Source organism: Oncorhynchus tshawytscha, linkage group LG14 (assembly GCF_018296145.1).
Source record: "Oncorhynchus tshawytscha isolate Ot180627B linkage group LG14, Otsh_v2.0, whole genome shotgun sequence".
Lineage (NCBI taxonomy): Eukaryota > Metazoa > Chordata > Actinopteri > Salmoniformes > Salmonidae > Oncorhynchus > Oncorhynchus tshawytscha.
The window spans coordinates 27,890,324-27,904,893 of record NC_056442.1 but is presented as its reverse complement, the minus strand read 5'-3'; the positions used below and the strand labels follow the sequence as shown (position 1 = coordinate 27,904,893).

The 14,570-nt window shown below is 46.8% G+C and overlaps 1 protein-coding gene across 17 annotated transcripts in view; it reads left to right on the top strand.

Moving 5' to 3' along the window:
• Positions 1-14,570, top strand: part of LOC112267385 (histone-lysine N-methyltransferase MECOM) — a 198,385-nt gene that overhangs the window by 79,908 nt on the left and 103,907 nt on the right. For all 17 annotated transcript variants that reach the window (XM_042297260.1, XM_042297269.1, XM_042297267.1 and 14 more), the window contains exon 2: positions 4,237-4,592. In XM_042297260.1, the coding sequence (XP_042153194.1) occupies positions 4,237-4,592 (356 nt within the window). The remainder of the gene's footprint in view (positions 1-4,236; positions 4,593-14,570) is intronic.

Sequence of the window (14,570 nt, the reverse complement as noted above, 5' to 3'; positions counted from 1 at the left end):
GTCAGGTGTAGCTAAGGTCTAATCTCAAATCTCATTCCCTACTACATAGTGTACTACTTTTGACCAGAGGAGGCCTAAAGTAATAGACCCCTTTCCAGTACACTACACACTGACGCCACGAACAGATGCACGCGACTCTTAGCTGCAGTAAGAAAGCCTTTGCCATCTGCGCCCATTCAACATAGCCTAGATTTACGTTCTGATTACTTCTAAACAAAATACATTTGGGGTTCTCATACGCTTACAATGATGTTCTGATTCTTGCTTGAACAGTCACTAAGATTATATTTCATTGTGATCTTTGCGAAATAACTATTTTGGATGCAGCAGTTGTTAGCTAGAATGCTAACACTCATTGACATAGGCTGTAGCAAAAGCTAGCCAAAGAGCCATTTTAAAGTGTTGAAGTGTTGTTTTAATTATACAGTTGAAGTCAGAAGTCATTAGAACTCGTTTTTAATGAAGCATGGGGGTGGCAGCATCATGTTGTGGGGGTGATTTGCTGCAGGAGGGACTGGTGCACTTCACAAAATAGATGGCATCATGAGGAAATAAAATTATGTGGATATATTGAAGCAACATCTCAAGACATCATTCAGGAAGTTAAAGCTTGGTCGCAAATGGGTCTTCCAAATGCACAATGACCCCAAGCAGCCTTCCAAAGTTGTGGCAAAATCGCTTAAGGACAACAGAGTCAAGGTATTGGAGTGGCCATCACAAAGCCCTGACCTCAATCCTATAGAAAAATTTGTGGACTGAAGAAGCGTGTGCGAGCAATGAGGCCTACAAAGCTGACTCAGTTACACCAGCTCTGTCAGGAGGAATAGGCCAAAATTCACCCAATTTATTGTGAGAAGCTTGTGGAAGGCTACCTGAAATGTTTGACCCAAGTTAAACAATTTAAAGGCAATGCTACCAAATACTAATTGAGTGTATGTAAACTTCTGACCCACTGGGAATGTGATGAAAGTAATAAAAGCTTAAATAAATCATTCTCTCTACTATTAATCTGACATTTCACATTCTTAAAATAAGGCGGTGATCCTAACAGACCTAAGACAGGGAATTGTTATTAGGATTTGTGAAAAACTGAGTTTAAATGTATTTGGCTGAGGTGTCTGTAAACTTCCGACTTCAACTGTAATTCAGTTGATTTGCGATGATGACACAAACATTATATTAAGCAGGACATTCATACGAGCCTTAAAATCCAATTATAATCCAAAAAGTAGTGTGAAATGCACTTATTTTAGGGGTGGCAGGTAGCCTAGTGGTTAGAGCGTTGGGCCGGTAACCGAAAGGTTGCTAGATTGAATCCCTGAGCTGACAAGGTGAAGATCTGTCTTTCCGCCACTGAACAAGGCAGTTAGCCCACTGTTCCTAGGCTGTCATTGTAAATAAGAATTTGTTCTTAACTGACTTATCTAGTTAAATAGATAAGCAGGCTTTTTTTCAGGCATTCTATAAGAACTCCTCCGTGTTCTGCCACCAACTTGCACGCACCGCCCTCGTGCGACAATGTTAGTAAACATAGGACGGTCTATGGGTTCAAAAGTAGTGCACTATGAATAAGTCCTTTGGCATTGACACTATTCAACTAGCAGTCATACAGTGGGCATAAATAACACCCTATTTTCTATAGTGCACCATCAGAACCCCATAGTGCTCTGGTAGTAGTTGTAGTAGTAGTGTAGGGTGTACAGTGTCATCTGAGACAAGTACCGTTTCACACTACTGACCCAAACCAAGCTGAGCTGGCCTGGGTACACATCCACCTACGACAGTTGCCAGAACCATGCTGGAAAGGACAATGTGAAAAGCCAGCATAGTTTGGTTTGGGTGTGCTTTATAGAGATATTGTCACCTGTACGTCTGTGTCTGTGTTGTAACAGAGGGTGGACCACAACTCTTCTCCAGGGCTCGTCTGCCACGTGCGGCCCAGTCCCAACCTGTCCAGCGAGGGTTCGAGGGTCAGCCTGCGGTGGCCTTTCTCACTATACTCACAATTAACCTCCGCCGACCCGGCCTCAGCTTCCTCTGTTTTCACTCGGCAGCTGAGTGATGAAGGTCAGGAAAGGGAAATATAAAACAGTTTATAGCAGCACAATGCTACAGTGAACCCAGTGTACCCGCCCAGCACCAAGCCCACGGCCAAACAATCTCAACCAGTGGCTGCTTGACTCTCTCAGTACCCAGTTCTCTCTCATCCCCCCTCTCCCTCCCTCTCTCTCCTTCCCTCTGTCTCTCTCTCCCTCTCCTTCTCTCTCTCTCTCTCTCTCACCACTTTCCTCCCTCTCCTGTTTATTTGAACGGCCCTTACTGGTCAAATATTTGTGCTTGGACCTTGTATATTATTTTACCATATTATGTTCAATGGAATATGTAGAGATGATCCTTCCTCGTGGTCCTTAGTGTTAGGTCGTAGGTCGTAGGTGAGGGGGGGACGGGTTTTTCACTCCGGGTCGGATAAGGCATAAGCCTCTCTCATAACTCCTCATCGGGCCATGCTAACTGTAATGTGTCGTTGATTTGTGCTTGATTACATGATTATTGGCTTGTTTTGATACATGTGTTAGAAACTCATAGACCATGTAGACTATAAATATAGGCTACCCAGTTTACCCTGATGCTGTACTTGTAGGACAGTCATCTCCAGCTTCCAATTGGTTCACTCATCCCCCCTCCTCTCCCCTGTAACTACACTACATGACCAAAAGTATGTGGACACCTGCTTGTCGACTATCTCATTCCAACATCATGGGCGTTAATATGGAGTTGGTCCCCCCTTTGCTGCTATAACAGCCTCCACTCTTCTGGGAAGGCTTTCCACCAGATGTTGGAACATTGCTGGGGGGACTATGTTCCATTCAGCCTTGAGAGCATTAGTGAGGGAGGGGACTGATGTTAGGTGATTAGGACTGGCTTGTAGTTGGCGTTCCAATTCATCCAAAAGGAGTTTGATGGGGTTGAGGTCAGGGCTCTGTGCAGGCCAGTCATGTTCTTCCACACCGATCTCCACAAACTCACTTTTTGAGCGGGGGAATTGTCATGCTGAAACAGGAAAGGGCCTTCTGTTGCCACAAAGTTGAAAGCACAGAATTGGCTAGAATGGCATTCTATGCTGTAGCGTTAAAAAATTTCTTCACTGGAACTAAGGGGCCTAGCCCGAACCATGAAAAACAGCCTCAGACTATTATTCCTCCTCCACCAAACTTTACAGTTGCCACTATACATTGGAGCAGGTAGTGTTCTCCTGGCATCTGCCAAACCCAGATTCTTCTGTCGAACTGCCAGCTGAGAAAGCGTGATTCATCACTCCAGAGAAAGCGTTTCCACTGCTCCAGAGTCCAGTGGCGGCGAGCTTTACACCACTCCAGCTGCCGCTTGGCATTGCACATGGTGATCTTAGGGTTGTGTGCGGCTGCTCGGCCATGGAAACCCATTTCATGAAGCTCCTGACAAACAGTTATTGTGCTGATGTTGCTTCCAGAGTCAGTTTGGAACTTGGTAGTGAGTGTTGCAACTGAGGACAGATGACGCTATGCGCTTCAGCATTCGGGGGTCCCGTTCTGTGAACTTAAGTGGCTTACCACTTTGCGGCTGAGCCGTTGTTGCTCCTAGGCGTTTCAACTTCGCAATAACAGCACTTGTACATACTACCTCAATAAGCCTGACTAACCGGTGTCTGTATGTATCCTCGCTACTTTTATAGCCTACTTATATAGCCTGTCTTTTTACTGTTGTTTTATTTCTTTACCTACCTATTGTTCACCTAACACCTTTTTTTGCACTATTGGTTAGAGCCTGTAAGTAAGCATTTCGCTGTAATGTCTACACCTGTTGTATTCAGCGCACGTGGCAAATAAACTTTGATTTGACGAACTGACTTGTTAGAAAGGTGGCATCCTATGACGGTGCCACGTTGAAAGTCACTCAGCCCTTCAGAGATTGCATGGCTGAGTGCTCAAATTTTATACACCTGTCAGTAACGGGTGTGGCTGAAATAGCCAAATCCACTAATTTGAAGGGGTGTCCACATACTTTTGGGGATGTAGTGTATTCCCCAGGTTGTTGCTGTAAATTAGAATGTGTTCTCAGTCAACTTACCTGGTAAAATAAGGGTTAAATAAAATTAGTCTACACTGATGCTGTACTTTAGGTAGAAATGCTAGAGCCTCGCCCTCAAGTTTTCTCTCTCTCTCTGCCTCTCTCTCTCACTCTATCTTTCTCCATCAGGTAATGGTGAGGACTTTGTCCTCTACCCCTCTGATGTCCTGGATGATGTGTGTGTACCGGACAGAGACCCCGCGGCACCAACCTCGGCCCCCCCAGCAGAGGACTCCCCCTCCCCTGGCTTCTCCGCTGATGATGATGCCTCTCCCCTGGAGCCATCCCCCTTCCACTCTGCCCTCTACATGCCCCAGGACGAGATGCCCATTCCCCCCGACTTCCAGCTGCGCCAGTCGGGCGTCCCCGGTGTCGGCGGCGGCCTGGGCATCTGGGCACAGAGGACGGTGGACGTGGGCGAGCGCTTAGGACCATACGTGGGCGAGCAGCGGGCGTGCCTGAGACACCCCACCCAAGGCTGGGAGGTAGGAGAAACACTTGTTGTTTATTGTCATGGGATTCTCTTCTCTCTGTTCTCTGTTATGGAGGGAGGGATGGAGTGAAGGAGAGATAGAGGGAGGGAGCAATGGAGGGAGGACAGCGGGTGACAGTTTTTCTTTTAACTTTGTCTCTGCCTCTATGTTGGTCTCTGGGATTGAAGTGTCCCAGTTGCCGTGGCGTTTGTTGCTGAGTGATGTCATCTCACCTCACCCCAGTCCAATTGGGTAACAGAGAGCGCCCCCCAGGCAGCCCCTCTACGGTTTGCTCTCTATCCTCTTAACTCAATTAAAAGGAAAAGCTATAAATCCTGTCTTTAGCCCCGGTTAAAGACCCACAGCGGCCATTGGCCAATCACAATATTGGCCAGGCCGTGCACACAATCGAAGACAGGGGTCACAGGACAAGGTCAGAGGTTAGGAGGTCAGGTGCAGCCTCTGTCTGTGTCAGCCCATGTCTCGTTTTACGGAGGGGGATAGGAGAAGGGAGGGGAGGGGGGAGAAGGTCGAGGTCATAAGGGTATCAGTCTAATTGAGAACCCCCTAAACAGATCCTCTCCTCTCATTTCGGATTGAGAGACCTCCTCCCCCTGCGAAAACACTTCAAAGTCTTTGTCCTTCTGTAAGACAGCACCAGAACCACCATGCATGACTGTCTAATGGTTAACTAACTAACAAACAGTCATAAAATCAAGGATGTAGACTAAATAAAAAAATATGATCTAACACTGGTACACTATCATAACCTACGGAGGTTTCCCAACCCTTAGGCCCAATTTGACGCTAGCTGACTCCTCAGTGTTGGTGGAATCTCTGGTCTATATAAATAGTTTGGGTTTAGATTTGGTTTGGATGGTGGAACGGTGGTCATGGTTAGACTTGCATCATCGACCATCAGGTCTAACTGAGTGGGTTTGGCTCCGACAGGACCAATAAATGGTTTCACTCCCGCCGTACGTTTCTGTTCCAAGCAGCAACCTTTTGTTCATTATTTACTGCTACCATGAGACTCAGCACATCAATTGCCCTAATAGTGAAATGAAATCCGCTCTCTTTTTAAAAAATAATTTCACTAACATTGGGATTTAATATGATTTAAAAAGTATCTGCCTCTCCCAGAGAGAGATTTACGGCTGGTTGAACAAGCTCTCGGGCTCTCGCTTTTTTTTCCCCCCAAGGAAGAAAATAAAGGAAAAAGGTTTCATGAATTTTAATCCGCTGGTAATTTATGGGGAGCTTGAATAATATGTATTTAAAAAGAAGCTGAGGATTATGGGAGGAAAGATGGGATGGCCGGGGAGGCAGCACTGTGTCATTATGTTTAATTACTTCCCTGACAGCGGCCCATAACTCTTTCCATTAAGTAAATAAGTTGTAAAGAATTTATGATGAAATGCCACATTATTCAGAACGGATATTCAGTGATGACATCCCTGCATTAAATATGGTAAACGCCATTAAGTCCCCCTCCAAAGACAGCCTCGCTCCCTCCCTCAATCACGTGCCCGCAAACCGTCAATATGCCAATAAGCAAAAGGGTCTGTAAAAAAAAAAAATTGATTTGGTAAATGTGAGTTAAGATAGATCTGTTTGCTTTCATCATCAATTCTGCGCTGCGTCCCGGGGTGATGTCACCGACCAGGGAGCGATAAAGCGGTGGCGCCCATCTGGAGCGAGTGATGGAGGGCCGAGAGCGCCTGCCGCCTGCGCCCGTGACAGACCGGGGGAAGTTTGTCACCAGGGAGGCCAGCGCTCCACGCCATCACCATAAATTTGGGCATTATTCATAAAGGAATATAGTGAGTTATAGCAGAGATGCTTTATGAACACAGGAATGGGGAGTTATGGGTAAGATAGCTTCAGTAAATAAAAGAGAGAGCCAACGTGTTTGTCAGGGCTGGAGGTCCTCCTGCTTCTCACTGAGGGCAGGCCAGTGTGTGTGTGTGTGTGTGTGTGTGTGTGTGTGTGTGTGTGTGTGTGTGTGTGTGTGTGTGTGTGTGTGTGTGTGCATGCATGCGTTGTATACTTTTCCGTGTGGTTGCATGAGAGATATATACCTTGATCACAGGAGTTTTACGATATGTTCCTCTTTATAAAATCCTCTGCTTCTTTCAAACTGTTTCATTTCAAAGAAAATGGAGTGTGTTTTTGCACTGTACACAGGCTCCTTCTGGATGTCAATTTAATAACAACTAGAGTACATGAAAGAAGAAATAGTGAGAGAGCAGTTTTAGAGAACCATGCTCCAAAGAAAGAAAAAAGAAAGGAAGGGTATAGCTGGTAATGTATACGGAGTGTATTTGACCTGGTAGTCTCCGATAGGATCAGTAGACGGCCTCCATCGTCTCTGCCTCCTCAAAGAGATCTTCTCACTAAAGTCGACTCAAGTCCTGCTCAGCCGAGGACTGGAACAAGCACCATTTATCAGAGTGGGAACAGTGGGGGAGAGGTGAGAGATGTTATCGAGGGTTCATCTATTAGTGGAAAGAGAGCAGCAACAAAACAAACCCCTCTCTTCTGTGATCACCTGTGGATCAGCATGTGTTGCCTCCTGATGACATTGGAAGGTTATTTTTTCGGTATCACTGTTAGATTGGAAATAGATCAGTAATGGTATAATGTATGTACTGCTGGGATTATAGAAGTGTATTGCATATATTGTAACGTAAAACTGTGTTTGTTGTATATGGAAACAATAACAGGATGCTTTTTCCCAGAGCAATTGAATGTTCTTTTTCACGCGGTGATCCTCTTCCGACTGGATACTCACCACTAGTCCATATTCGGCTGTCTTTTCTTGAGCCGTGTGGCACATTGAAATTCAAACACTGTTTGTGTCCGTCCTCCCCAGTCACTCCACCAGCAACAATGAGAGAGACGGCCCAGCGAGAGAGAGTTATCCTCCAACCCGATGAGTTTTCATTGGGGTTCGCCCACCGCCTCATCACACTGGCCGACGGGGTTATGGGTCCAGGTTCAGAGACTGGAGAAAGATGGGTGGGGGGGGACTTGGGACTCAGGGGTCTTTGTGCATCTCTTGAGTGGGGGGATGGGGGGTGGAGATTAGAAGTTCTGGGTGAATGGGGAGTCGAGGATTAGGTGGGTTGGTCTGGTCTGGGCCTGCTTTCCTGGGCCTGCCTGCCTGCTTGTCTGTCTGTCTCCTGAGCCTGAGAGGCACTCCTCCAGCACAGAACACAGTAAGGGGGGGGTGCGTGGAGCCTCTCTGCTGGTTGTCATTCAGATACCATTCAGATACCACGTCAAGATCGACAGGCAGGCAGACACGACCAAGGAGGGCGGGAGGGCGGGAGAGCTTTAGGCAGGTTGGGCTCAGGAGAGGAGAGGGGCGGACTGGAGAGGGCGTGTTTTTTGTGCGTGGATAAGCCGTTGTCCTGAATGAATGCAGATGTCTCCTGACTGTCCTCCCTGTCTTGTGTCTCTGACGGCCTGTCACCTCTGTCACCGGGGGAGAAAGAGGCAGAAAGAGCCTAGTCAGACTCCCACCCAAAGGGACCCTTAATCCGCTGGCCCCAGCCTTTTTGACTGTCCCAGAGATGGACCCACACTGCAGGGTAGAGAGCCTGCAGCCACTGGGGAGGGATGAACCACTCTGTCATTCACCAGCTTTCAATGGACACACTCTTTGAGACTCTCTCTCTCTCTCTCTCACACAAGTACTTAGAAATGCCAAGTAAGGTGGCCTGGCCTTGGGAACGATCTGAAAACAAAGTATCAGTGTATTGTCCTAGTCTTAATTCAACAACAGTGAAGTCATTACAGCACATTTTAAAATTTCCTTACTATTCCCACTAAACGATTGCTAAATGGTGTCGTTGTGTTTGCAGTTAAAAAATATGCACTCCGAGTTTCAATGACCGTTGTCCCGTATAGCGTTAATGAATTGTAAAGTGGCCAAGAAAGCTAATTGAAATCTGTGGTGGCGTGTGGCGAGAGAGGCAGAACGCCACGTCACAATCAAGTAGGGGCGGCAGGGTAGCCTAGTGGTTAGAGCGTTGGATTAGTAACCGAAAGGTTTCATGTTCAAATCCCCGAGCTGACAAGGTACAAATCTGTCGTTCTGCCCCTGAACAGGCAGTTAACCCACTGTTCCTAGGCTGTCATTGAAAATAAGAATTTGTTCTTAACTGACTTGCCTAGTTAAATAAAAATTTAATTAAAGTAGCCAGTGTACTGGGGTCAGTGGTGAGCTATTAGCCTCCATCTATCTGTCCTTCCATCCCTCAATACATCCATCCTTCCATCACTCAATACATTCCTCCCTCCATCCATCTATCCTTCCATTCCTCCATCTATCCCTCCATCCCTCTCAGAGTCTGAGGGTTGAGGTTGTACAGGAACACTGCTACTGAGAACACATATTGTTTATAGATGCCTCAACATCACACAGACACCTAATTGTAATGAGAGTTAAGCTTGCAAATTAAATCTGTGTCCTGGTCTTAGGAATGTGTGTGTGTGTGTGTGTGTGTGTGTGTGTGTGTGTGTGTGTGTGTGTGTGTGTGTGAGTTAGTGAGGGAAGGGGGCTCCATTGTTCCAGTGCAGCCTGCAGCACGGCTGTGACTGTGGCCCTCTGCGTACAGGGACCCTCTTCGGCCCCCCCCTCCACCAACCTGCTTTGTGTTGGAGGAAATAGAGCTGTGCCCAGCCACCCTAATCAGCTTACAGTGCTAATTCAGCCCCATCTCCAGCCCCTGACACAGTCCCCAGCCCGAGTCTGGGCTTCAGCCTCTACCAGGAAAAACACATTACCAACGTCCTCCATCCCTGCATTCTCCACCTATCCACCAGCTCCAGCTCTACCTCTGCTACAGGTGGGGGCCACACAGCACCCTTCCCTGTTTACTTGGAGTGTGTTCCATCTTATTAAACAGCCCCTGTGGGGTGTGTGTTTACAGTGTGTGTGCGTATGCGTGTGTGTGTGTGCGTGTGTGTGTCTGCCTCTGTGTGCATGCCATTGTCCACTCTGGGCGATGAGCGTTCCTCCAGTGTGACTGGAAGTCGATTGTCTTGGAGACATGGTGTCTATTCAAAACAAGAGAAGTTGGGAGTCTTTCTCCCTCCCTCTCATTTGATTAGTAATCCCTTTCGTTGGTCTAATCTGTCGTGTTTGGTGGTGGTGGAAGGGTAGCTTGGGGGGAGAGGACTGTTATTATTGATGTTCTAATCTCGTGTGAGAGGAGCGAGGAAAGTCGAGGCACATTCAAGAGTGGGAGAGAGAAAGAGAGAGAGAATTCCACTCCACGAGGTCACAGAGCGTGCATTCCAACAGTCTTGTCTCTAGGCCACTCTTCTCTCTTTTAGTCCAAGGGGAAAAAAACAACTTTACAAATGAACGATTTCCCCCCTCTCTTCCTAGCCCTTTCCTCCCTCCCTTTCCTCCTCTCCCCCCCTCTCTCTCCCTCTCTCTGTCTGGCTGTGGTATCCCAGCAGGGAGGGGAAGCTAGGTTAACTAATTGAACAGGGTCAGAGTGAATTGCAGCAGGACAAAGACTGGCATTAGTGGCACAGCCAGAGGAAGGCAACAATGCCAGGTGAAGGAGGGTGTGGATGGAGGGGGGTGGATAGCCTAAGAGGTCAGGGGTCACAGACCTTATTAGATCTCAGGAGAATAGGGGATGTGTTTGGGTGGCTGGGAAGGGGGAGTTCACCTGGTAGAAAGGCTACAATAGAGAGTGGGATGGAGGAGGATCGGTGGGTACTCCATTAAAGCTAACTCAGCTTCTGAACAGCCCACTCAGGCCAGACAAGCGTCTGCACACCGGATGCCCCATACTAGGCAGCAAAACATATCCTATAGGAAGGCCAAAGGAAGTGCACAGAGCTTAAGTCAAACACAATGACCTACGTCTGTCTATAGGTTTGTCTACACCATGTCTCTATAGGTACAACCAATCTCCGTTGGTTGATTCTAAAAACAGGTGCCATTAGCTCTAATCTTAGGAACTTAGTATAGATGGTAACACTGCCTTATAAGACATGCTATAAGACATGCTATAAGACATGCTATAAGACATGCTATAAGACATGCTTTAGTATGTCTACTATCCCAAGCTGTTTTTGCACTCTGAGTATGTCTCTGCTCAGATAGGATGTGATGGCACACAGAGGTTGAGCAACCACACCTGTATAAGGGTCTTTAAAATCACACACACCTCCCTAACTGTCTCCCCTGTCTCCCCTAGCCTTACACTGAATAAACCCACCATTTCTCTCTTGTGTACTCAGACACACTGTCCTCTCTGTCTATCACACGCATACACATACTCTCACTCAGAAACAGTGAGGGGGGGGGGGAGAGAGAGAGCGAGGGGAGGTGGCGAGAGAGTGTTGAAGATATTGAAAGAGAGAGTTTGTGTGTGAGACAGAGAGAAAGAGGAAGAGAGAGGGAGCGTAGAGGGAGAGAAAGAGAGAGATTGAAAGAAACAGAGAAACACCGGAGCTCCGGGCACAGCCAGACAGGACTTTTAGGTCCAGCACAGAGAGGAGGAATATAGCAACTCTGTCCCGCTTTTTCTGCTTGAGTCGCCCTAGTCCTTAACTAACAGTCAGATCGCATTACCCAGGCAGTAAATCTAAGTACCGGTTAACGCTAATACTCAAGCGCTGATATAATGCTACAAAACAGCTGTCTCTGTCTGTGATTGGAAGTGTGCAAACAGGCAAAGGCTGGGCCGCCTGTCCTCTCTGAGCTGCTGCTAGACTCTCTTACATGGTTATTATGTCCTGAAACTCTCCTAGTAGTGTGTGTGTGCGCGTGTGTGTGTGCATGCAGGTGTTTGTGTGTGTATGCATGTGTGTCATTTTCTGTTATATGCATTTGGTGTGTGTATGTGTGTGTGTGTGTGTGTGTGTGTGCGTGCGTGTATGCGTGTGTGTGTGTGCGTGTGAGCGTGTAACGTGAGCATGTCAGTGACTGAATGTGTGTGCGTCTCACTCGTCTCACTCGCTCCCTCTCTCCCTTGTCCCAGTTCAAAGGCTAATGGGTATGGGGGTCTGGTTTGAGAGCTCATTACCAGGTTAAGAGCTAAAACACAGGCAGGCAGGCCAGCATATTCAGACCCTGACACAGAGCAACACCATAGTCCTCTTTCAATTACTCCATATTGCTCCTCCAATTACAGTGGAGCAGATCCAATGGGAGAGCTGCCACCGTGGAGAGGAAGCAGAGGCCCGATGGCTGTAATGAGGTCCTAACCCGTACAGTGGGCCATTATGCCATAATGCTTTAATTTGAGCCATATGATAGCCATTGCGTGTCTAAGTTATTGAAAAGTCAATATTTGTGAGCTTGCCCTCACCTCGGATGTGGTCTGGGTTTTGGGATTGGCTGTAGACTGCATAGAGAGAGAGAGAGAGAGACACGAGGGGTAGTGATACAGTACCCTGTGGCACACCTGAGCGCTATCGCTTAAGACTAACACCCAAAACTTGATATAGATATTTTCTCATACCAGACCTGTTGAAATATTATTTCAAATTTCTCAGTTACTTTCACATACATTGGAAGTAAGTATACAGATCTTTTTTATTTGAAAAGACAAGTAGTTGATTATGTTCATGTATTTGGAAATACACTTGGAAAGTATTTGAAAATACTCAAATTCACTGCAACGCATTTAACCCAGGTATTTGAATATAGTATTTGAAATAAGCATTTGAAAATACTGTCAAATACAATTTGGTAGTCTATTTGGATTTTACAAATAACAATTAAAATACTGCAATACAATTACTTGTTTGGGCTGTGCATTTTAAAATACTCAAATACATATAAAACTTATTTTAAATACCAGATACTCAAATACACATGTATTTGAACCCAGTTCTGACCCATACCATATTTTTAAGTGCCCTGAGTTTATCTTTACCAGTGACCACATAACCTGATCAAGAAGAACTCTGGGCCCTAGCTCTAGGTTAACTCAGGGCCTATCTCTTACCATTACACATTGATCCCATTAACACCTGGATCCATGGAGCTGTGTTTGAGTTTGAGTGTGTGGAAGTGTTGGGATCTTCCAGTCAGATCTGAAATAGCACTACTTTATTTCATAGTTGTGCTTTCCTTAGAAAACATCTCAGCAAAAACATCTTGAGGTGTACTGTACAAATGCTGTGAGTCAGGTTTCATTTGTGTCAAGCTATATCTGCTAATTGTTTACGTTCAGATCAACTTCAGGAATCATTTTAACTTGGTTACAACATTTTTTTGCGGGGTATCTTTTTCATATCCAACATTGTTCATTGTTTAAAGAAATACGTGAAGCAAATAAAAAGCCAACTCTTATTGGATTAGACGGCCAGAGTATCTTCATGTGGTTTGCATTACTCTTTTCTAAACTTCTGTGTGAGGTAAGTGACTGAGGCTAGACATGGCAGTCACCCTACAATCCACAGATAAATGCAATCCACTCATCCGCGGACAAAGTGGGACAGATAGAGTTTCTCCTCCGACTGCTAAGAAGGAGAGGGAGAGAGAGAGAGGGGGGGGGGGAGAGGAGAGGAGAGGAGAGATAGAGGGGGGGGGCGGGGAGAGGAGAGAGGAGAGATAGAGGGGGGTACAGAGAAAGGAAGAGAAATTAACAACAGGATTATGAGAAGGTGGAGCGAGAATGTGAGAGAGATGAGGTGCAGAATGAGAGGGAGAAAGCAACAGTGATTGAGTTGAGAGAAGACTAAAAGAGAGTGAACGAGAGAGAGAGAGAGAGAGAGGGAATGTCAGAGTAAATGAAAGAATGAGCGAGATGTCCCGTGTCTGTTGTCAGAGAGAGACTGGGATGAAGAGAAGGGACATGCACTGACTGGGAGACAGATTCCCCGGCGTTCTGAAGGGAACGTTCCCGTTCCCAAGTGTTCCCGTGCAGTCCCCTAATAGGATTTTCTCGGCTCCAGCAGGTAGTCTGAGTGGGACTCCCAGATAAGGGTTAATGCAGCTCGATGGTTCCTCGGCTGCACAGACGTTTGGGAAGTCTCTGTCACTCCCACCCATTGGCCTGCTTTGTCAGCACCAATCCATCAGAAAGGATTTATCCCCCGGACTAAATCTCAGCGGCCATTTCTGACACATCCAACAAACTTAATGGTTGTCTCCCGGTCCTGGCGCAGGCCCGTCAAGTCCTAATGAGTTAGCGTCTTCCACAGGGATGAGAGAAAGTCTCACGGAAATCAATTTCTCAGCCGATTACACTTTGTCATCGGCCAAAACAAAATAAGAGAAAGACAGGACAGGAGCAACAGCGGCAGAGAGCAGAGCTGTGGGATCTCTGAGAAAAAGGCTAACGGGGCATCCCTCTTCTCGCTCTCTCTCTCGCCTCTGATTGTTCCCTGTTTTTCTTCGGGCCCATTTTTATGGTCGCTTCCTTTCCCCTCCAAGACACGTTATGACAGGCATTGTAATCTCTTTAGAGCTGTGGGGACCCTCTCTTTGGGTTCACGCTCCTCTCTGGCCCTGAGTGAAAGCGGGACGGGGTCCAACTGCTACCCAGGACACAGAGCCATAAATCATCCCACCGCCTGGCACGGCTGGTGCCCTGCTGGACCGGCCTCCACTTCCTGAACCACTACCAGTTCCTGCAGGGGACAAAAAGGCCTTTGTGGGTTTCTCTGGGCAAGCCAGATCCAGATCCTCTCCCTTTGAGGGCGCTGAGGTTTATGAGCGGTGCTGCCCGAGAGGGGCTGTGAGAGGGCATGCCAAGCCAGAAGGAGAGAGAGGGAGTGGGGGGTGGGAGGTTAAGAAGGACAAAAGGATAGTCCAAGAGATGTGACAAACACAAGGAAGAAGATAATAGCAAGAAAAAAGAAAGATGGAGAGAAATTGAGAGTATTTCTATGACTACATCCTGTAAAGTACCTCCCCACTGGGCAAAAAAACAGTGTTTCCATGTCATTTCAACCCCCAAAATTGTGATGACATTGAATCAACATGGAAAAGGAATTAGGTTTGCA